This window comes from Rhinatrema bivittatum, chromosome 2 (genome assembly GCF_901001135.1).
Source record: "Rhinatrema bivittatum chromosome 2, aRhiBiv1.1, whole genome shotgun sequence".
NCBI classification, from domain to species: Eukaryota; Metazoa; Chordata; class Amphibia; order Gymnophiona; family Rhinatrematidae; genus Rhinatrema; species Rhinatrema bivittatum.
The window spans coordinates 57,686,382-57,709,778 of record NC_042616.1 but is presented as its reverse complement, the minus strand read 5'-3'; the positions used below and the strand labels follow the sequence as shown (position 1 = coordinate 57,709,778).

At 44.9% G+C, this 23,397-nt stretch overlaps 1 protein-coding gene across 2 annotated transcripts in view; it reads left to right on the top strand.

The window, feature by feature from the left end:
- MYO1G (myosin IG) overlaps window positions 1-23,397 on the top strand; it is a 377,606-nt gene that overhangs the window by 180,827 nt on the left and 173,382 nt on the right. For both annotated transcript variants that reach the window (XM_029588199.1, XM_029588200.1), the window contains exons 15-16: window positions 7,653-7,819; window positions 18,701-18,908. In XM_029588199.1, coding sequence (XP_029444059.1) covers window positions 7,653-7,819; window positions 18,701-18,908 — 375 coding nt within the window. The remainder of the gene's footprint in view (window positions 1-7,652; window positions 7,820-18,700; window positions 18,909-23,397) is intronic.

Below are 23,397 nucleotides of genomic sequence, written 5' to 3'. Positions count from 1 at the left end.
TCTAGACAGTTCCAGTGTAGCCCAATTGAATTGAGGCATATGCTGCTGCAGCCATGGTAATCCCAATACTATAGGGTGCATGGCCTTCTCTAAAACAAAGAAGGAGATGGTCTCAAAATGGAGAGCACTGGTCCATGGGCATACTGGTTCGGTGAGTTGAGTTACTTCACCCGGTAACGGCGTTCCATGAATGGATGACAGAAGCAGTGGAGTCTTTATAATGAATGTGGGGATCCGTAGGTGCTCCACTAATCGTTGTAGAATGAAGTTGCCTCCTGCCCCGGAGTCCACTAGGGCAAGAGTCTGGTATTCTAAGGGTCCGCAGATCAAAGATACAGGAAGAGAGAGTGGAGGAGAAGGAGCGGTAAGACCTAAGAAGAGTCCTTCCGCATGACTTTGGTCTGCCAGTTTTCCGGACATATGGGGCACATTTGGACGGCATGACCAGCTTGTCCATAGTACATGCACAGCCCCAACTTCTTCCGCGTTCTTCTCTTTTTAGATGTCAGATGGCTGCAGCCTAATTGCATAGGTTCTTCCTCGCCAGTTACTGGGACCAAAGGAACAGGCCTGGGAGTGGGCTTAGCTTGGACTTCACCCTGAAAGAGTTTCATGGAAGTCTTGGTCTCTAGAACCTTGTCACAAAGTCGGCGATCAATCTTTGTTGCCAGTTTCACTAGTTCAGCCAAGGTCTCAGGCATCTCACGAGCGGCGAGTTCTTCTTTCAGACGAGGGTTCAGTCCTTCAAAGAAGAGGGTCTTCAGGCATCTCGGGTCCCAGGATAATTCAGATGCCAGTGTCTTGAATTTGATAGTGAAGTCAGCCAGTGGTTTATTACCTTGCTTCAGGTGAACCAAGGATGATCCTGCAACGGTGTATTGAGCAGGGTCATCAAAAACTGATTTAAACAGTTCGAGAAATCCTTCAATATCATGAAGAATCGGATTCTTGCGCTCCCACAGCGAAGAGGCCCAAGACAGTGCTCGTCCGTCTACATACGACAGGATATAGGTGGTCTTAGCATATGCTGTGGGAAAGTGGCTAGGTTGCAATGAAAAGTGCAAGCAGCACTGGATAATGAAGCCTCTGCATCTCCAAACTTCTCCCAAGAAGCGGGTAGGGGCTGATAGAGGCACAATAGTCTTGACCGTCACCTCAGACGGTGTATCTTCTTTACCTTTGGTAGAAGGTGAGTTCATCTGTGTATGCAGTAGGTTGAATGCAGCGGTCAGTCTTTCCAGTGCAGTCTGCTGTTCAGAGATCCGCTGGGCCAGGCCTGGAATGGCCTGTAACGCAGTGAGCTGAGCTGGATCCAAGGAGTTAGCAATCTGTTATGGTTAGGTGTGTTTGGTGGATCCTTGGGTGCTGTGGAGGGTGACATCGCCCACGGGGAGGAGCCCTGTGAGGGACCACAGCACTGGGCTAGACTCGTAGAGACACAAACACAGAACTCTTTATTACACAGCTTGTAGAGGACCACCAGAGGTGGCAGTAGTGAGGCAGTCTGATGTTGCAGTCTCAGGGACCTCGGCAGAGGGAGCCCTTCTCTCCTTGCTGGCGAAGGAGTTTTCCACAGTAGGTCTCCCGGCGAGGATAGTTCTGTGGATGAGATAGACTTGAGAGTTAGAGTACTCATTAGATTTCAGCTGTTGACTGGATTGGTTAAAGAAGTACAGGCACCGAGGCAGGGAGAGCAGGCCCTTGAGGAGCGAGTACCTGTTCCCTGTAAGGCAACGTAGTAAAACTTAAATACCCAGATGGCTTGATGTCAGCATGAGGGAACGCCCTCAAGGTTCGCCCCAAGGTTAGCATAAAGACGTGGGTTGCGTGCGCGTGCCCCCTAGTTTGTACCTGGAAGGAGCAATGGCTGGAGGCTGCACCATAACCGTTCCGGAGACATCGGAGACGTTGGCTTGTAGACGCAGTGGTAGCCATCTTTCCTAGGTGAGCGGGAAGAGCCGTGAATAAGGTGAGGCAAACGGGGCAAAGCCGTCGAGCACCGACAGATGCAAAAGTACCATGCTCCGCATAACTTAAAATGGCCATTTTGTCCAGGTGCTGCAGCCCAACAGCAACTCTCAGGGGCCTGAAATTTTGTGGATTAGTACAACTCCTGGTGGTAATAATAAGGGAGCTTGCCTCCCTTATTATGGGCTAGCAAAGTATGTGAAAAATTTTACAAAAGAAATATAAGGCCTACATTGCTCCTGACATATACATATACTATGATTCAGGCCCTGACTGGACCAGTAGTCATAGCCCATGGCATATATGTATAAGATTTGAACAAAAAGCAAAGATATAATTACATAAAGACACAATGTCAAATTTATTATGCAAATTTTTGCCAGTTTTCAGGTGCAAATATCTCTACTGTGTAGTTTTTAAATCTTTTCTAAGTCATCTGAAAGAGCATCTTTTTTTCTATAAAAGTCACCCTGTTTCATTTTGGATCTGATCTTGCTTTGGTCAGAATTAAAGCCCCTAACGATATGCATCATTTGCATGCTTGGGTGCACTATGTTAAAAAGAGGCATCTTTGGCGTCCTGCTGGGTTACACGCAAATGAGCTAGAGATATGAAATATTACAGTGCGGAGAAGCTTGTTGTGCTTATCATGCTTGTAGCTTATGACTCATCTTGCTTCGACATACTTTTATAAATGGCCCCTCAAAATGGACATTTTATTGTGCTGTGTTATTTACTGCAGGCAGGAACATGAAAAAGTATCACTTTCCCAAGAAACTATAGTAATGTCATGTTAGCAGAGTGTTGTGGCAGAGATTTTGGGAACATACCCTGGCATATGTCACCATTGTGCTCTTTGTGGTATCACATTTTTCTTAGTCCCAAAGGAGGACATTGAAGCAATCAGGCCTGTTCAGGATGAGAGGTTTAGCAAAGGTCATACAGTTGCTGGCACAAGGGAAAATCATCAATTCAAGCCCATTGATGCAACTAAAATTTGCATTAGCAAAATTTTGAATGATGTCACCTCATTCATTGCAAGTGTTCTAGAACATGAAAGTGAATATTTTCCCACCCTTAAAGTATCCAGCTTCCAACCTGGTCAGTATTTAGCTTGCATCTGTGATAATTCCTGGTGGATTGGCCATATATGTGAAGTCCCAATTGAGGTACGTGATGTCTTGGTCAATTTCTTGCACCCCCAAGGTCCTGCCAGGTCATTTTACTGGTTGCCCCGTAGAGACATCTGTTGGGTTCCAGAAGAGCACATTATTGCTACCCTTGATGCACCCATAACAACTTGCTACCCTTGATGCACCCATAACAACTTCATCGGGCAGGCAGTCCATTTATTCACAAGCCACTTTGTCACGCATTGATGGGACATTCAAAAGCACGTGCAAGGCAAGAAAAAAGACCAAGGGGTTGATTTTAAACAGAGCACGTGCGCGGTTCCAGGCACACACACATGGATGCATCAATTTTATAATATGCATGCATGTTATAAAATCCGATGGTCGCGCGTGGGGAATTTTACAGAGCAACGCACAGGGACTCAGTCGGGCCTTGTCCATTTCCCTCCCAGTCCATTTCAATTAAGGAGCGGACTGGGAGGGAACTTTCCTACCCCTAACTCTATCCTTCCTCCCTCTTCCCCTCTCCTCCCCGCCCCCTAAACCTACCCTAACTATCCCTAATTTTTTTATTTTAATACTTACTGCTCCTCTGGAGAAGAAGTAATCTGCGTGTGCTGGCTGACTGTCGGCGGGCGATTCCCCGGGACAGCAGCTAATGGGCGCCTCCCCCCGCACCCTGCCCCTCCCCCCGGGCCACCCCTTTTCCCTCGTCCGGCACTTCTGTGCGCAGCGGGATTTACGCACGTGGCCGGGCCCGTTGTAAAATGCGCGCGGTGCCGCAAAGCCTGGCCATGCACGTAAACCCCAAAATGCGTATGCTTTTTAAAATCCAGGCTTAAGTGAATTTTTGTGAAATCTGCAGTTTATGCAATTCTCGTATGTAGTGTCTTGCTTTTTCTTGTTTTGTACTTAAATAAAAGCTTGGAAACCTGTGGCTGCTACCTTGCCTGGCTGTCTGGAGTGGCCCCTAGGCGATGGGGTTGTCAATTTTGCTGAACTGGCAGTGGCTCAGCCACCACTGACCAATGCAAGATAACTAATTATCATACAAAGTTTTGCACTGACCTTGATGATTAATTTATGAAAGCATGTCTAAACAAATGTGTGTCAAAAGCTAAGAGTGTGGTAAGCACAGTAAACTGAGCTGCACTGTAAAATTTCACATCTCTAGCTCATTTGCATGTTTCACAGTTGGGTGCCAAAGATGGCTCTTTTTAACATAGTGCATTCACGCATGCAAATGATGCTTGTCTTTGGGACTGTAATTCTGACCAAAGCAAGGCTGGGTCCAAGACGAAACAGGGTGACTTTTGCAGCAATAAAAGGTGCTCTTTCAAATGACATTAGAAAGAAAAAAAAAATAAAAACTACACAGTAGAGATATTTGCACCCAAAACATGGCAAAAATTTGCATAAAAAGGTGATATGTCTTTATGTAACTATATCTTTGCTTCCAGTTGGCTGCAAAGCCTCCTAGTGCATATCCTAGATGTATGTCATGGGCCATGACTACAGATCTGTTTTGCTCGCCGGCCACGGAGCCCCACAACCGGCCTCACTCACCTCCTGCCGTACCGCCATGGTGGGAGCAGGTCTGGGTTCCTCGGCAGCGGCAGGGAGCCACTGCCGATGCAATTCGACCCTTTGCGGTCCTCCACGTGGCTCTGAGCCGCTGCCATCCCTGCCTTTCTTGCGGCTGGAACACTGCACCTCCGTCCCCCTAGGCGCTCGCGCGTACCTTCATGCCCGATTTAAAGGGCCTGCTGCGGGAAAAGCTCCGTGGGTCTCATCGATGACCTCATCTTCCAGGGACTATATAAAGACAGTCCCTGCCTGCATCAGGTGCCTTGGCAACAGGTCTCCTCGCTTCCTGCGACTTGCCTGAGTTCCTGAGTTCCTTGGACTGCCCTGGCTTTGACTTCGGATTGGTTACTGATTATGAGTTTCGCCGTCTTCCTCGACCCCTGCCTGGAATCTGACCACGTGTTTCGCCGCCCATCTTGTTCCTCGCCATGCCCTCATACTTCTCTGCCTGATCTAGTCTGGCACCTACTCTCCAACACCTCTCCTTCTCCTGGACCTCCATCATCACAGACAAACCAAATATCTGCACCTGAGGGCTCAACCTAAGGGGAACGCGGGCTGGTAGGTGAAGCTCCAGAGGGGTCTCTGCCTGTCCTCAGGCTCCTCTCCACAGGTAGCGCAAACTCCACCTCAGTCCTAGGGTCCACCAGCACAACATGATACAGTTATGGCCTGAATCGAAGTGTACATCAGGAGCAATGAGGAGTCAAAGTTGGCCTTAAATTTCTTTTGTAAAATTTTTCTTGCACTTTACTGGCCCATAAAAAGGGTGGCAAGCTCATGTTAGATCCCAAACTTTGCATAGGAACTTAGCACCATAATTTGTAATAATCCACAAAATTGTAGGCCCCTAACAGGGGTTGTTTGGCTGCAGTGCCTGCACAAAGTGACAGTTTTGTGGTGTGCAGAGCACAGTATTATTAGAGTGACCTTCATTCATCTGCTTCTAGCTCGTGAACCAATAAAGATCCAGCCGAAAAATTGTGCATAGTTTTGTTTGAGGCCCTAGCAAACCTCCACACAAAATTTTATTCAGTTTGAAGGAGGTTGAGCTTGGATGATTTTCTAAATTGTTCCACTTGGCATGGAGTTTCCCGGTGGCAGGTTACACATGCAAATCTGTCTCATGTACATTCATTGTGGACATCCTGCAAACCCATTTGGGTTAAGTGCTCCTCTAGGACCAAGTTGTAACCAGATCCACTTTGCTGAGATCAGCTCCCCTTTTGCCCACACTAACATATACTCATTGCAATTTTGCTGTGGAAATGCCATATTCATAACATGTTCCCTTAAAAGAGAGTTATCAAATTGCTTCAGGTCATCGGGGACAGGTTGAGGCAGTCCTGGTTTTGCCCCAGTGTGATCCAGCAATGCAATGGGGCATAGCCAAGACTGAGTGAGGCTGCCTGCCATAACCCTGAGCAGAGGTGCATGACGCTGGTCCTTGAAGGCAAAAAAATAGGCCTGGTTTTCAGGATCTCCTCTAGGGATATTTATCTGGCAAATTTGCATCTATTTGACCTGAGAATCAGGTTGATTTGCATAGCTTGGTTACCTGGCATAAACCAGGCCTGTTTGTGGCCCTCAAGGACCAGGGCTGTGCACCTTTTACCTAGAGCCATCTGGTGACCCTACCTTCACGAGAACTGGAGTGTGCATGGTATAAGCCAGCATTCTGGGGCTCTTTTGTGCAGTAAGGATGCACCTCAGTGCAGCCCCAGTATCATGAACCATATGCAAATATGCCTTATGCATATTCATCCTGTCTCCAATGACAGGTTAGGGAACTATAATGCAAAGTGGAGATCTGAAGTCCTACTGTAGGAGTTGGAGCTGCTGAATTTATTTATAAAACATCTGGGGTTGCAGGGGGGAGGGGGGAGATAAGAGCAGTGGACCAAATGCAAAGAAATCTGATGTTTAGGTTGACATTATCATTTGCCATGCATTAGCTCCTCAGTAACTGTACAGCGCTATGTGCTTCACCCATTGCTCTCTTTTTAAATCCTATTACTACTACTTAGCATTTGTAAAGCCCTACGAGACATAGGCAGTGCTGTACAGATAGCTCAGCAATTTCCTCTTCAGTCAAATCTAGGGCTGGGATCCAGAACCATAGGCCTTCATTCACAGCTACATAGAAACATAGAAACATAGAAACATAGAAATGACGGCAGAAGAAGACCAAACGGCCCATCCAGTCTGCCCAGCAAGCTACGCACTTTATCCATTTTTTTTTAATCTCCCCCCCCCCTTTTTTTCTTTTATCTTCCCCCCCCCCTTTTTTTTTCTCCCCCTCCCCCGTCACTACCCAGGGATTTTTCCCCCTTATTCTATATCCTCTTTCGGACTTACATTTTAGTTCTGTCATCGCGGTGACAGTCCTCTACTGGGGTCCATGCACCAAGGTTTCTTCTAGAACCTTACATTCATGGGCCCTAAATACGGCCACTAGGTGTCGCTGTTACATAAGACTATGATTCCCTTCCCAGCATCCCCAGCCCAAGCTGGAAATCAAACCCTGGTCTCTCCACGTGACAGTACGTAGCACTGCCACTGAGACACAATCAATCAAGCTGTAAAATGTGTTGCCAGAGGATGTAGTCAAGACATCTGGCATAGCTGGGTTAAAAAGGGGTTTGGACAAGTACCAGGAAGGAAAGTCCATAAACTGTTAGGAAAGCCACCGCTTATCCCTATGAATGAGCAACAAGAACTGGATCCATTCTTTTTGAGAACTGCTGGGTTCTTCCTAATGATCTGGTTTGGCCACTGTCCAAGAAAAGATGCTGGGCTCGATGGACCTTTGGTCTGACTCAGCATGGCACATCTTATGTTACATTCTTGTGACACCAGGGCCAGTTTCCCCCGTCCACTGTTTCTTTTTAACAATAACAAGAATTTGCTCTGCAGTGCCTGGGTTTGACTTGACACTATGCGTTTTGCTTTTCTCAATTACAGGAGCCTTACTACGTGCGCTGTATAAAGCCCAACGAACTGAAATCTCCAGTCCTCTTCGATGATGAGCGGTGTCGCCACCAGGTGGCGTACTTGGGCCTCCTGGAGAACGTGCGTGTGCGAAGGGCCGGCTTTGCATACCGCCAGCCCTATGATAGATTCCTCCTCAGGTACAAGCCCAGCGATCCTTTTCCCATCTCTTACTTTTATTATTATTATTATTATTATTATTTTACCATCTGCAAGCTTGGGCATGCTTTTGTTTATGACAGTAGAGGATGGAAAATTGTTTTTATTCTTAGGTTTCGGGTCCCCCAAAGAAACCACAAACAATAATTCCAGGCAAAAAAAAAAAAAAGTTTAAAGTTAAGCTCTACTTTAGCCAGTGTTTTCTCGGTGTGTGGAATGATCCTTGCTTACAACCCACCCTGACATGGCAAATGAAATGGAAACAAAATAAGGTCTCTGTTTGAACAATAAACTAAAAATAAGGAGGCTGATATGCAAAGGGTTTAGGTGCTTAACTGTGGGAGTTAGGCTCCTAAATTGGTCCTTTTGAAAGTGAAGTAAGGTAGAGTACCCAAATTTAGATTTCCCAGTTTCACTAGGCACCTATTTAGAAGCCTAAAAAGTGTATGGCTAAGGTAGAGTGGGGAAGCAAAATTATACGCTTAGCACTGATTTTCTGCACTGGGCATTTAACTTAGGAGCCTAAATCTAGACAAATGAATAGCCATCCTAAATTTAGGTGCCAAAGTTTTAGGATTTTAAATGTATGTGAATTTTTAGCTGAAAACTTAGGCACCTAAATTTAGGAGCTTAACATTTTTTAAATATTGGCCTCTTGATGGATACATCAGAGAATAGGGCTCTTTTTTCTCAGCTCTTCTTCAGAGTGCGACAGTCGGAGACTATAGTAGCAGCATTTATTTCATGCACTCAATACCTTGCAGGCATATCATGGCCCAGGTAATGTGCAAATCAGTGACTTCTTTACGGTTTAGCAAGGATCCACTGACAGTTCTCTTTGATCACTCTTTGGTCCCCAAAGAGTGAATTTCGCGGGACTGGCGACAGGCAGACGTTGCCCCCTCTTCATAAAGATGGGAGTAGGGAGGAGGTTGATAACTACAGGCCAGTTAGTCTAACTTCGGTGATGGGTAAATTAATGGAGTCACCATGAAAGGAAAGGATAGTGGAGTATCTTGAAGCCAGTGAGTTACGGGAGCCATGGCAGTGTGATTTATACCGGAGGCAGATTATGTCAACCAAATGTGATCACTTGCTTTCACTGGGTGACCAAACATTTAGATAAAGAGTAAACAAAGAGTAAATAGTAGATGTGGTGGCCTTTGGCACTGTTCCACACAGGAGCCCCATAAATAAGCTCGGGTTGAGTCCTAAGGTGTACACATTGTTAGAGAGCGAGTAATAGGCAGCAGAGGGTAATGGTAAATGGAATTCATGCCAAGGAAAGGAGAGCTTATTAGTGGATGGGCTCAGGGATCAATATTTTCATTAAATAATATTACAAAGGGGGTTAGTAGGAAAGGTTTGACTTTCTGCAAATGAAACTAAGTTCTGCAACATGGTGGACACTCCGGATGGAGTACATAAAACGAGGCATGGATCTAAGGAAGCCTGAGGAGCGGCCAAGAGTTTGGTGACTAACATAGTAACATAGTAAAGGATGGAAGTTAAGACTGAAATGGTCTATCCTGTCTGCCTAGCAAAGTGTTTAAGGTTGTAACATCTGCTCTGTGCAGTTTACCCCCATGCTCTCAGTTTAGAGGTGTAACTGCCGCTCCGTGCAGGTTATCCCCCATGCAGAAATGTTACTCCAAACCTTACCACAAGATTACCCCGTTTCTTCATTTCCATTCTCTGGCCATTTGGGATCCTCTGTGTTTATCTCACACCTTTTGAATTCTGTTACTGTTCCTGTTTTCACCACCCTTTCCATAAGAAATATTTCCTGACGATGCTTCTGAGCCTACCCCCTTAGAGCTTCATATCATGGCCCCTAGTTCTACAGCTTCCTTTCCATCAGAAAAGGTTTGATTCTTGCTCATTATTAATACCCTTCAGGAATTTAAAAGTCTGCATCGTATCCTCTCTGTCTCTCCTCTCCTCTAGGGAATGCATATTTAAGACCTCAAGTCTCATTACATACGTCTTTTGGTGTAGATGCTGCACCATTGTGGTTGCCTTTCTCTGGATTACTTCTATCCTATCCCTATCTTTTTTGAAACACAGTTTCTACAAATGAATACTTTACTCCAGGTGAGGTCTCACATTATCGCCTCCTTTTTTCTGCTAGTTATGCTTCTCTCTATGCAGCCTAGCATCCCTCTGGCCCAAGCCACCACCTCGTTGCATTGCTTCACTACATTCAAATCACTCTGAGGTCTCTCTCCCGGTCCGTGCATATCAGTCTCTCACCCCTCCCACCCCCCACACACACTGCGTACAGCTACTTTGTTGGTTTATTTTTATTTATCAAAAATTATTTATTTACTGCTCACTCTTCCAATTGTGGCAGTTTACAAGTTTAAAACATACATAAAATCAAATATTCACATTATAAATGAAATACATACTTTATATTGCCTGAAAACTGTACATTACCAAGTAATAATCAGTCTGCCTTCTGTTCCATATTTATTTGGGATTACTACTCCCCACATACTCTCTGCTCTTCTTGGTAATGAACCCTAGCTGTCAAATCTTCCATCACTCCTCACGTTTTCTTAGATCACTTCCCATTTTCCCTACTCCTTCAGGGGTATCCTCTCTGTTGCAGATCTTAGAGTCGTCTGCAAAAAGACAAAAACATTTCCTTCTAACCCTTCTGCAATATCACTCACAAAGATATTGAAGAGGACCAACCCCAGAATCACTCCCTGAGGCACTCCACTTATCACTTTTTTCTCCTCAAACAGGCCGAGTCAGTAAACTGCACGGGAGAGCAGGCGCTCCGAGGCCAGCGCCCGCTCTCCCAACGAGCGATTCACTATTCAAAGGAAGGCCCGCGCTAATAAGGAGGCGCTAGGGACACTAGCGCGTCTCTTGCGCCTCCTTATTGGCGGAAGCGGCGGCTGCCAGCGGGTTTGACAGCTGACGCTTAATTTTACCGGCGTCGGTTCTCAAACCCGCTGACAGCCACGGGTTCGGTAAATGGACGCCGGCAAAATTGAGCGTCCGTCTTCCAACCCGTGGGCAGATTTTTTTTTTTTAAGATTTTATATTTATTTTTTTAAAGATTTTTTATTTGTTTTTATTTTTGGGGCCTCCGACTTAATGTCGCTATGATATTAAGTCGGAGGGTGTACAGAAAAGCAGTTTTTTTCTGCTTTTCTGTGCACCTTCCCGGCTTGGCTGCACACTTTACTTTCTGTATCGAGCGGGACTAACTAATAGGCTCATCAACATGCATTTGCATGTTGAGCACGCTATTAGTTTCAGTGGGGGGGTTTGGCCACGCGTTTTCCACATGCCTACCCCTTACTGTATAAGGGGTAATAATAGCGCGTCGAAAACACGCGTCCAAACGGGGGCTAACGGTGCGCTCAGCCTGAGCGCACCATACCGAATTGGCCTGAAAGTGATTACCATTACCTGCTGTCATCTGTCAGTCAATCAATTTCTAATCTATTCCACCACCTTGGAACCCAGGTTGCTCATCTAATTCATGAGCCTCCTATGTGGAACTGTATCAAAAGCTTTGCTGAAATCCAAGTAAGTCAAATTAAGGGCTCATCCTTGATCTAATTCTATAGTTACCCAATCAAAAAACTCCATCAGCTTCCCTGTACATGACCTTCCTCTCGAAAAAGTCCTATCAAACAAGTCTGATTCATGGAAAAATTTGTACGGATGCATTGGAGCACAATCATCAGGATAACAGGACATGATGCGGAGGGAGTCGCTGATTTGTATCGAAATAGGAGAGAGATCTCAGGGTGATCAGAACCGATGATGTCAAGGTTGTAAAACAATGTGACAAAGCAGTGGCAAAAGCTGAAGGAATGCAGGGGTGCAACGGGAGGGGCATCACCGGTAGAAAAAAAAAAAGATAATTCCTCTCTGCACATTATTGGCAAATTCTGATCTGGAGTATTGTGCCCATTTCTGGAGGCTATATCTCCAAAAGGATATAGACAGAGTAGAGGCAGTCCAGAGAAGAACACCAAAATGGTTCTGAGTGTACACCACAGGCCCTATGAAATGAGACTGCAGGACTTAACCATGTGCAGCTTGGAAAAGAAGAGGGACAGGAGGTATACAACAGAAATAGTGAAATACCTCAAAGATTTATGCAATGCCCCCAGGAGGCAGGCACTTGTTCAGTGAGAGGAAACTTCTAGTACAAGCAGTCATGATATGTGGCTCAAAAGGGTTAAGCATCATGAATAATATAAGCAAATACTTCTGCCCAAAAAAGGGTTGATGGGTGCATGGAATGGCCTCTCAATGGAGGAGGCAAAATCAGTAACATAGTGACACCAATCAAAATCACTGCGATAAGTGTAGCCTCGCCCCCTCCCCCCCCCCCCCCCCTTTGGATTTCGAATTGGGAAAGCAGGGGAAACACAGGGTCCCTGGGCTAAATCGCATTTTTCCTATATGCACTCTCCCACAGTCCGGTGGGGGTGGTGTTGGATTCTTACAGTGGCGGAAAGGAATAATCCAAGACCCAAGGTGTGGGTGTGACCCTCTCTTTCTCCTGGAGAGTTCTGTCTCCAGTGTATATAGAAAAAATGTGAGTGCAAAAATAAATACTCTAGACTCTCAAGATGGGTATGCAAGAAACTTTAATGCAGCAGTTCTTCAAAACCACTAGTCCTTGACAAAGCCAATTGTTATCATAGTTCTCCAACTCTCCTTTATCTGTGCAAGGGTCCCTCAGTAGATGGGGCCTGAGAAAAATTCATCTTCCAAGGCATGGAAAAGTAAGCTTTCACAGATTGGCAGGGGTATCTTAGTTATGGGCAGATATTTGTTATGGTTAAGCGGTGTTTGGGTGGATTCCTGTGTACTGAGGCAGATGATCACGCCCACGGGGAGGAGCCCCTTGAGGCACCGCAGTACTGGCTAAACGCAGACGCACAAACACAGAGTTCAGTTCTTTTATTAAACAGCTTGTGGTGTACCACCAGAGGTGGCAGTATTTATTTATTTATTTATAACTTTTCTATACCGAAGTTCAAATAACAGAGTTAATCTGGAGAATAAACAATCTTACCTGCTCATTCTCCTGGATCTTTCTGCTGCATTTGATACGGTAAAACACTCTACTCTAATAGACCAACTAGCCAACATAGGTATCAAAGGCACAGCCCTTAGATGGTTCCATTCCTTCTTAAGTAACAGATTCTACAAAGTAAGGATAAACAACAAAGAATCGCATCCAATCCTGACAGAGCAAGGAGTCCCACAAGGATCATCACTTTCACCCACCCTCTTCAATATCTACCTCCTCCCTCTCTGCCATCTACTCTCAAACCTAAAGCTTACCCATTACCTCTATGCAGACGACATACAAATCCTCCTTCCGATCACAGAATCCCTTCAAAAAACTATCACGTACTGGAACGAATGCCTACAGCCCATCAAAAACCTACTCTCAAGCCTCAACTTAGTATTGAATGCTAATAAAACCGAAATGCTCATTGTCTCCCAGGATCCACACACAATCTCTTCCAGCCTTTCTCTACCTAACACAAACAACTCGTTCTCATCCGACGTCAGAGACCTTGGAGCATGGCTTGATAATCATCTAAACCTAAAAAAGTTCGTAAACAATACCACAAAGGACTGCTTTTATAAACTGCAAGTCCTCAAAAAACTTAAACCTCTCCTTCACTTCTCCGACTTCAGGCAAGTACTACAATCCATCATTCTTTCCAAGCTCGACTACTGCAACTCCCTGCTACTAGGTATTCCCGCAAACACTATCAAACCATTGCAGATGGTTCAGAATTCAGCAGCAAGAATTCTAACTAGCACTAACAAAAAAGATCATATCACCCCAATCCTTCAGAACTTACATTGGCTCCCCATTAAACAAAGGATACTCTATAAGGTACTCACTATCATCCACAAAGCGACAAACAATCTAGCCCCCATTACATTAAGTTCTCAACTCCAACCGCACACTTCCTCCAGACCAATCAGAAGCGCATACAGAGGAACACTGCATGCTCCGCAAATAAAATCATCATTGAGCAAACGAGCGTTATCTTCAGCAGGCCCACACCAGTGGAACACGCTTCCCCCAGATCTTAGACTAGAACCCAGTCATCAAGAATTCAAAAAAAGACTGAAGACTTTTCTCTTCCAACAAGCTTACCCAGACACTTAATCTTACCGCGACTGACAGACTTCCTAATTACCAGGCATCCCTTAACTATGGACACTGTATCAAGTACTTCTTTTAAGAATCTGAATCTGGACAATTATCTTTGAGCTCAAAAATTCACTTTATTTCTTATATATATTTGGCATTGCTTATATTTATATTTATTGCTACTTTAAATAGTTATACTTCTTATATATAATATTATATTTCTTTATTTATTACCAGTTAAAATATTATTACTTTAATTAGCACTATGTTAAATTGTCAACCAGTTATACTGTTCCATATGTTATACGGTTCCATGTAAAGCTCCGCTCTCTGTTGAGCAGTTCTTCGTTTTATGTAAACCGGAGTGATTTGTAGCCCCTACAAGAACTTCGGTATATAAAAATTAAAAATAAATAAATAAATTAATTAATTATCACTCCGGTTTACATTGCAACCATAAAACAGTGACAAAGTTGTCTTACATAGAACAGGGGGAGAGAAAAACTTGGATACAGCTTAAGCATGGGGAGTAACGTGTCAAAACTGGTAAGAACTGATAAGAGTTGGCTTTTTGGGGTAACAAGGTATTCCGAGGGAGGGGGTAGGAATGAGAGATTGGAAGGGGGATTGGAAGGTGGGGGGGGGGGGGGAGGGTAGCGGAGGGTTACCATAGATTTAATGAAACTAATATACATATATTAAATAGCTTAGGCAGCGGAAGAAAAAGTGCTTAGGCATCTGAGCTTAGGAAGAGAAGGTCCATGGAGGATGAGGCAAGGACGAGTGTTATGGGAAGGTTTGTCTGAATAGTAGCGTCTTAAGTCTCTTAAGACGCCCAATTACATTCAAGAAGTCTCTTCTTGAATGTAATTGGGCATTGTTCCAGCCTAAGGTCCAGTGGGAGCAGGTTCCACTGTTTGGGGCCTGCGGTGGAAAAGGCTCTTTTACTAAAGGAGGTTTTGAATGTAGGTGTTCTAAGAGTCCCTCTTTGTGCTAATCTCAGAGGACGGGTTGAAGTATGAAGTTGCAGGGGGATCGAGAGGTCCAGCGGAGAGATGTTAAGAATGGCTTTGTGGGTGATTACTAAAAGCTTGTAGAGGATTCTGAATTTGACTGGGAGCCAATGGAGCTTCTTAAGGATCGGTGTTATGTGGTCCCTTTTGTTAGACTTTGTGAGTATCATTGCAGTTGCATTCTGAAGCAACTGGAGAGGTTTAATGGAGTTGTCTGGAAGGCCTTAAAGAAGAGCATTGCAGTAATCGATTTTTGAAAAAATGATCGCTTGTAAGACAGACCTGAAATCTTGAAAATGAAGGAGGGGTCTTAGTCTTTTTAATACTTGAAGTTTGAAGTAGCACTCCTTTATTGTGTTGTTAATGAAGCCTGTGAAGCTCAATTGAGTGTCCATGACTACCCCTAGGTTTCTGACTTTGGGAGAGATGATTGGGAGCGTTGTAGGGGGTAGGTTGTTTAGAGAAAAGTTACCATCCTGTGTGATTAAGAGGAATTCGGTCTTGTTTGTGTTGAGAATCAGGTTAAGATTTGAAAGGAGGTTATTAATGGAGCATAGATAGGTGTTCCAACGACGTAAAGTACTGTCCAGAGAATCTATTATCGGTAGGAGGATTTGGACGTCGTCAGCATATACGTAATGTGTTAATTTGAGCTCGGAGAGGAGTTTACAAAGCGGGAGTAGATAGATGTTAAATAATGTTGGTGATAACGACGAGCCTTGAGGGACTCCGAGGGTGGAACTGAATGGAAAAGATTCTTTGCTGTTGATCTTGACTCTGTAATATCTGTTCTGGAGGAAGGATTTAAACCAGTTTAAGGCTGTGTTTTTGATGCCGATGTTGGTTAATCTGTCAATGAGACAGTCGTGGTTAACTGTGTTGAATGCGGCGGTTATGTCCAGAAGGATGAGCAGGCAGGGCTGTTTTTTTTCAAGGTTCATGAGGATGTTGTCTGACAGTGATAATAGCAGAGATTCTGTGTTTCGGGATTTTCGGAAACCAAGTTGTGCTGGGGAGAGGATGTTGTTGATTTCAAGGAATTCTGAGAGCTGTTTGTTGACTATTCTTTCGAGGATCTTTGCAATGATAGGGAGATTTGCAATGGGGCAAAAATTAGCTGGGTTGTCTGTGGAGAGGTTGGGTTTTTTTAGTAGAGGTTTCAAGATGGCAAGTTTGAGAGGGTGAGGTAGTCTGGAGGTAGTAGTAGTCTGGATGTAGTAGTCTCAGGACCCTCGGCAGAGGGAACCCTTCTCACCCCGTTGGTAAAGGGGGATTCCGGTGTGGATTTCCCAGCAAGGCAGTACTGTGGATGAGATAGACTGAGAGTTAGATTACTCACTAGATGGTTGCTGTTGGTGTGCGATTCCACCAGGTTGAAGCAGTTGGTAGCAGCACCGAGGCAGGGAGAGCAGGCCCTCGAGGAGCGAGTACCTGATCCATATAAGGCACCTGAAATAAAGCAGAGGGCCCCTGAGGAGCGGGTACCCAGGTTAGCAATTACCCAGAAGGGCAGAGAGAGAGCTTCCAGCGGCAGCATGGAAGCGGCAGAGTAGCTTAGAACCGGCCGAAATCAATCCTTTGCTAACTTGACGAGCTAGCAACATAGTACAGGCTATATACCCAGATGGCGTGACGTCAGTAGAGGGGAATGCCCCTGAGGGTCGCGCCATAGCTGGAATAAAGACATGGGTGGCATGCGCGCGCGTACACTAGTAGGCCCTTGGGAGGAGCATGACGAGAGGCAGCACCATAGCCGTTCTGGGGACGCCAGAGAGGTCGGCTTGTAGACGCGGCGACAGCCACTTTCCCCAGAGATGCGGGAGGAGCCGTGAACAAGGTGAGGCACCCGGGGCGAAGACGTCTAGCACCAACGGATGCAACAATATCCACTTTCAAAACACTGGAGGTCAAATCCTATCAGACACTGCAAGGTTCCTATTTGTAGTTCTTCTGCCCAGGGGGAAGGCTCTAGGTGGGGGTCTCCCAATGAATTAAAAGGTTCTTTCTCACAGTTCTCTTTTTCCAGATGACCAAGAGGATCTTTTGCATGAAAGGTCCAGGCACTAGGGAACAATCAGTTCCTCCAATATTCCCCACCCTAGGATTGGAAGAGTGGCAGCAAAAATCTTCTTTCCCCGATCCACGAAAAGCAAAGTCTTTATACCAACGTCCAAAGCTGAAACTCTTCTAGTCACCACTGGCTACCATCCATGGATAGTGAGATGGAGCAGGCAGAGTCTTTCCTAGTCTGGACACCCCAGAAAAAAGAACATCCCTATAATCCCAAGAAATGGGCCAAGAACCAGGGGTCTTGCAAGAAAGTCCAAAAAATCATCAAAATCACTGGAACTCAACACTGGAGGCCACCCAACCAGATAGATGGGGTACTGGAAGGAGTTAAGTCCTTGGAGTAGGCAAAAAAAAAAAAAGCTCTTTCCCCTCACAAAACTACAGTACCTGAATGTAATCCACTTTGAAGTACCGAAAAGTGGAATATAAATAAAATAAAACAAATAAATAAATAAATAAAACTCCAAACAGAGTTGCCACTGCCACACAGACCAATGACTGCCTCACCGGAGGTGCTGTTCCAGAAATGGCACGCCCCTCCCTCCTAACTGCTGGCCCAAGGTTGGGAACTATGGACATCCAGCGGTGATCCCAAAGGGTTGCCGCATAAGCCCAGAGGATTTTGAGTTGAGAGGAAATGAAGGTAAATGCAGAAATTGAGCAAACTCTGTGGGATTGTGAAAGGAAAGAATATTGGGCAGACTGGATGGGCCTGCTATCCTATGTACTGCTATTGATTGTCTTGACTGTATTCACTGTGTTATGTTTCCTGGGGAGGGATGAGTATTTCCATTGAGAGCGACAGAGGGAAGATGTTCACTGCATTTGATTTTTTTTTTAATTTTGCCAGTCTGATGTGCCTTTCCTCCATCAGCCATGCAAGTTAACTTGTGGTTTTGCTGCTCCAATGTTTTCCACGCTGTGCCCATTCAGACTTTTCTTAAATTATATCATTTCAGTCAGAAATAAGTGTTTTCAGCTCTAGAGCTTGCTTCTCCTCCCCACTGGGAATGTATAAAAAACCCTAGCTGTTCACAAGCTAAAAGCAGCAAAAAAAGAGTTCCAAAGAAATAAAACGGCATGTGGCCATTAATCAGCAGGCTCTGCTGCAACCCAGGCTAATCGCCTGTGCTCAAATTTCCATGTGTGCGGAATACAAATTTAAAAAATAAATACATAAATAAATACAGCTAGGGTCCCTGAACCAAGGGTGAGGGCATCTAAAAGACAGGATGCTCCATTAACGATAACAAAACATGCTAATAAGTGGACCATTGCTTTTGTGAAATGGAATTTAAAAGAAAAAAAGGTGTAAAAACAATTTTTAGATTTATTTTCTACATTTCTTTTACTTTATAATTCATTTGCGAAGATCGTAAAGTTCTCCCACTGGGCCTTGCAGCAGCTTGGCAGGGTTCTGCTTTCAGAAATTTGCATTTGACATCACATAAGTAGTCCCATCAGTCAATTAGATCATGCCTTTGAATCCGTCGGCATCATCTGAGACTGTGCCGTAAGGTCTCTTGTTTCATAGACTGATGTGTTTGTTGGCTGCCACAACCACGTGGTCCCCAAACCAGCTTGGCTGTGTCTAACTCATTTTCCCCTACCTTGAATAGGTATAAAATGACCTGCGAATACACATGGCCCAACCACCTCATGGCAACTGACGGTGAGGCCACCAAGGCTATTATTGACCAGCATGGCTTCCAGGACGATGTGGCCTACGGTCTGACCAAGGTGTTCATCCGCACACCCCAAACCCTCTTCACCCTGGAGCATGAGCGGACGCAGCTCATTCCCATCATCGTGCTCCTCTTACAGAAGGTAAGACGGCAGGGTTAGACTCCAAGCCACGAAGCCCAGCCAATGACTTCCTAACCTTCCTTCTCAAAACTACTTGTAGTACAGGGAAATGAAATAACATGATAAATACCATTGTTTGATTTATTTTTACATGCAGTGCCTAAGCTCCGTCAAAGAAAGTAATTAATAACGGATGAATAATACAGAAAGGATATTTTAAAAAAAAAAAAGTGCTGAATTGTTTTCTTTGTTCAGTAACGAAATGGGTGGCAAGGACAAACAAATTGTAGTTCAGAATTCAGATAAAGGATTTAGAATTTGCCCCCTCACTCTGGCTGTCTCTGGGTATAGGTTGTCTATTCCTGGGGCATTCTTCAAAAATAAAGCAGACATTACAACATGAGAAAATCATGTTCTAGCACTCTCATGTTCTAACACATCAGGATATACTGTGTAGTGACGCTATGAGATGGTAGGATAGTCTTTGCCTAGTGATGTCATCAGACAATAGGACAGATGTTTCTAGCGATGGCATCAGATATTAGGACAGCAATTGTCTAGTGATTTCATCAGGCAACAGGACAATTTTTAGTCATGTCATTTGACAATATGATAGGTTAGCCAAAATGTTTAATGATGTCAACTTATTGTCTGATGACATCGGCTACAGAGAGAACACATGGCCTGGGCATGTTTTGCTCTTTTCACTGTGCAGTAACTGGATGGGTAGCAAAGTGAATTTAACCAGTCAGCAGAGCAGATGTGAGTAAGGAGTCGCAAGCCAGGAGCACATACAGTCCGAAAATGAGTGAAGTGGAAAAATTAAATTAAAAGGCAACAAATCTCCATGTAAGAAAAGTAAACCAAAGTAAGAGGAAAAATAAATGGATCTGATTCTCAAAGGAGGTAGCTGAAAACAAAGTTATAGAAACATAGAAACATGACAGCAGAAAAAGACTGTATGGCCTATCTAATCTGCCCATCTGCCCAAGATTAGATTTCAGGATAAAAAAAAGATCCCAAAAAATAGAACACAGGAAAGATTATCTGAGGATGCCGATGCTGATGAGGAAAGTAATCAGGAAAGCAAAAACTCAAGTGGAAGAAAGGATTGTCAAAGATGTAAAGCAAGGTGACAAAACATTTTGTCATCAGAGAAAGGAGGAAGAAAAGAGATGGCATTATAAGATTGAAAGAAGACAAGAAGCAATGTGCAGAGAAAGATGAAGAAATAGCAGAAATGTTAAACAAATACTTCAGTTCAGCGTTCACTATAGAAGACCATGGAGGACTGTTGCTGATTGACAAAAGCATGGACGGGAGTGGGGTGGATGCACCCCATTTACAGGAGAGACTCTATGGGAAGAGCTAGGAAAACTGAACGTGGTCAAGGCCATGGAGCTGGACGAGGTGCATCCCAGGATAACAGAGGGAGCTCAGAGATGTGCTGGCGGGTCTGCTGAAAGGCCTGTTCGATAGATCCCTGGAAGCAGGAGTGGTGCTGCAAGACTGGAGAATATCGGTGGTAATCCCACTGCAAAAAGTGGTAGCAGAAAGGAGGCTGGAAACTACAAGCCTGTTAGATTTGCCTTGGTGGGGGGGAAAATTTATGGAGACTCTGCTAAAAGAAAGGATAGTGAACTATCTAAAATCTGGTGGGTTGTTGCACCTGAGGCAACATGGTTTCACCAGAAGAAAGTCATGCCAAACAAATCTAAATGATTGTTTTGATAGGGTGACTAGAGAATTAGATCAAGGAAGAGAACTTGATCCAATTCATTTGCAGCCAAATTTTAAATCCCCCCCCCCCCCCCCCCGTGTGCAAAAAATAGGGGTTATGCCCTGGCTGGGCCTTGCGTGCACTGCGAGCATCTTTAAAGGGGCCCGGCCAAGCGCGTAATCCCTGTTATGCGCCGAAGTGCTGGGCCCAGTTAAAGGGGCAGTCCAGGGGGCAGGGAGGGGCAGGGCTGGAGGCGGCCGGTAGAGCGGCCATTGCCACTGTACCGGGGAAGGGATCGCCGGCGCACGCATGTTGCTACTGCTCCAAAGGAGCAGTAGCAACAGAATAAAAACAAAGAAAGGTAGGACAAAGGGTTTAGAGGGTGGGGAGGAGAGAGGAAGGGTAAGGGAGATTAGGTAGGGGGGTAGGGAAATTCCCTCCCAATCCTTAATTGGAGCGGACTGGGAGAGAACTGGGAAAAGGGACCATCGCGTCGCTGCGCATAAGTTAAAAATTTACACACACACACAGATGTTAAAATCCGCCGTGCATGTGCACGCGCCCCTCATTTTATAACACGTTTAAAAATCTACCCCTTGGATTTCAGCAAGGAGTTTGGGACAGTTCCACTTAGGAAGCTCATGAATAAAATGAGCAGCCCAGAGTGGATCCCAAGGTGTTGGAGTGGATTACAAACTGGTTGATTGAAAAGAGACACGTGTAATAGTAAATGGAATCTATTCTGAAGAGAGAACAGTTTTAAGTAGAGAGCCTCAAGGATCAGTTTTGGGAACGGTTCTCTTCAGTATTTTCGTAAGTGACATTGAAGAGAGGTTAGAAGGAAATGTTTGTCTTTTTGCTGATGACACTAAGTTTTGCAACAGAGTGAACACACCTGAAGGAGCAGAGAGAATGAAAAGAGATTTAAGAAAGCTTGAAGAGTAGTCAGAGTTTGGCATTTGGAATTCAGAGGCCCATTGTATTTTATAGTGTAAACTGGGATTCATTGCTAAGAAGCACAGAGTCATGCATTTGGGGTGCAGTAATCCAAAAGGGTTGTATGCAGTTGGGAGTGAAATACTAATTTGCAAGGAGCAGGAGATGGACCTTGGGGTGAAATCTGCAGGCAACAAAGAAATGCGATAAGGTGGTGGCAAATGCCAGAGGGATGCCGGGCTACACAGAGAGAAGAATAACCAGAAGGAAAAGAGAGATGTTAATGCACTTGTACAGGGCTGTGGTGAGGCCTCATCTGGAGTACTGTTCCGTTCTGGAGACCGTATCTCCCAAAAGATAGGGACAGGTTGAAAGCAATCCAGAGGAGGGCGACCAAATTGGTGTGGGGAAGACCTGTGAGGAGAGGCTGAAGAATGTAAATATGTACACCCTGGAGCAGAGGAGGTGCAGGGGAGGTATGATATCAACATTCAGATACCTGAAATGTGCAACAAACGTCAGGCCTTTTCTGTTGGAAAGGAAACTTGTAGAACTAGGGATCACAATATGAAACTCCAGGGAGGTTGATTAAGAACCAACATCAGAAAATATTTGTTCACAGAGAGGGTGGTGGATGCCTAGAATGCCCTCTCGGACAAAGGCGGTGAAGACAAAGAAAAGTATTGGAATTCAAAACTGTGGATACTTAGTGGCTAGAGTATAGGAATTAAGAACTAGGGTAAACTATATTAACTTTAGGTATAACATTGCACCATGGAGGGGGGTAACGTGCATGGAGAGGCAGTTACTATCCTTAACAGAAGTGCTGGGGTAGAGGATTAACATGCACGGTGCAGCAGTTACTACCATAGGCAACTTGCTGCCGTCAATTACTATGTTACTATTTTTAGTGACTTCATTTTTTACACCTAGCAAAAAAATATACCTTAAGTTGGCAGCCAGCCTATCAGACTGCAGGATTATCCCTTAACCATACTGTAATATGGGATTCATCTCTTCTACGAGGACAAACAGGATGGCAGTTCTCACACATGGGTAACATCATCGGATGGAGCCTAGAACTGTGACTGATCCTCACTGAGCAATAGATCCGCATCCATGCGGGGTCCTCTCAGCCTCTTCTTTTCCATGGAGCCTCATGTTTTGCGGTCAGGTGAGCCTCACGTTTTGAACAAGTTTTAAGTGCTCTTTTCAAGTGCTTTTTTTGCACTTCTCTTTTTTGAGTTTTCTCATGCGGTTGATGTGGGTTCCTCCAGTTCTCCCTTTAGTGACCTACACAGGTTTCTCTATGTTTTAGGGTAAGTTTAAATTCATTATCGATCCCACAGGGCGGCAATGTGCTCGGTGCCTGCTGACCATCAATGGCCACCCTCTTCGATTTCGATCTTGCCTCCCTTTTTTTTCGTGATGACATGTCCACTTCTGGTTTTAAGCAATGCTCCATGTGTACAAGGACCATATCTATCATGGATCCCCATGACAGATGTGTCCTCTGCCTTGGGGCATCGCACAACATCCGGGGTTGCAGCAAGTGCACCCTGAAGTGACATAAGATCTGACTTAATAAGATGGAACACCTCTTTGGGCTGGAGAAGACCAATCCATTGGCATCAGCATCAGCATCGAGCTATCGACACTGAGCTATCGACATCGCGGGGCCGCCAGTTCTGTTGAGGTCGTCAGCTGACAGGGACACCAGAGACTGGCCACTGTCTGGCTCCTCCAGGTCAAAGATGTCAGTTTCATCATCCTCGACCTTGGCACTGGGGAAGGACCAATCTGAGCATTGAGGGAAGCCAAATAAGCATCAGCATTAGTCTCTGCTGATGCACA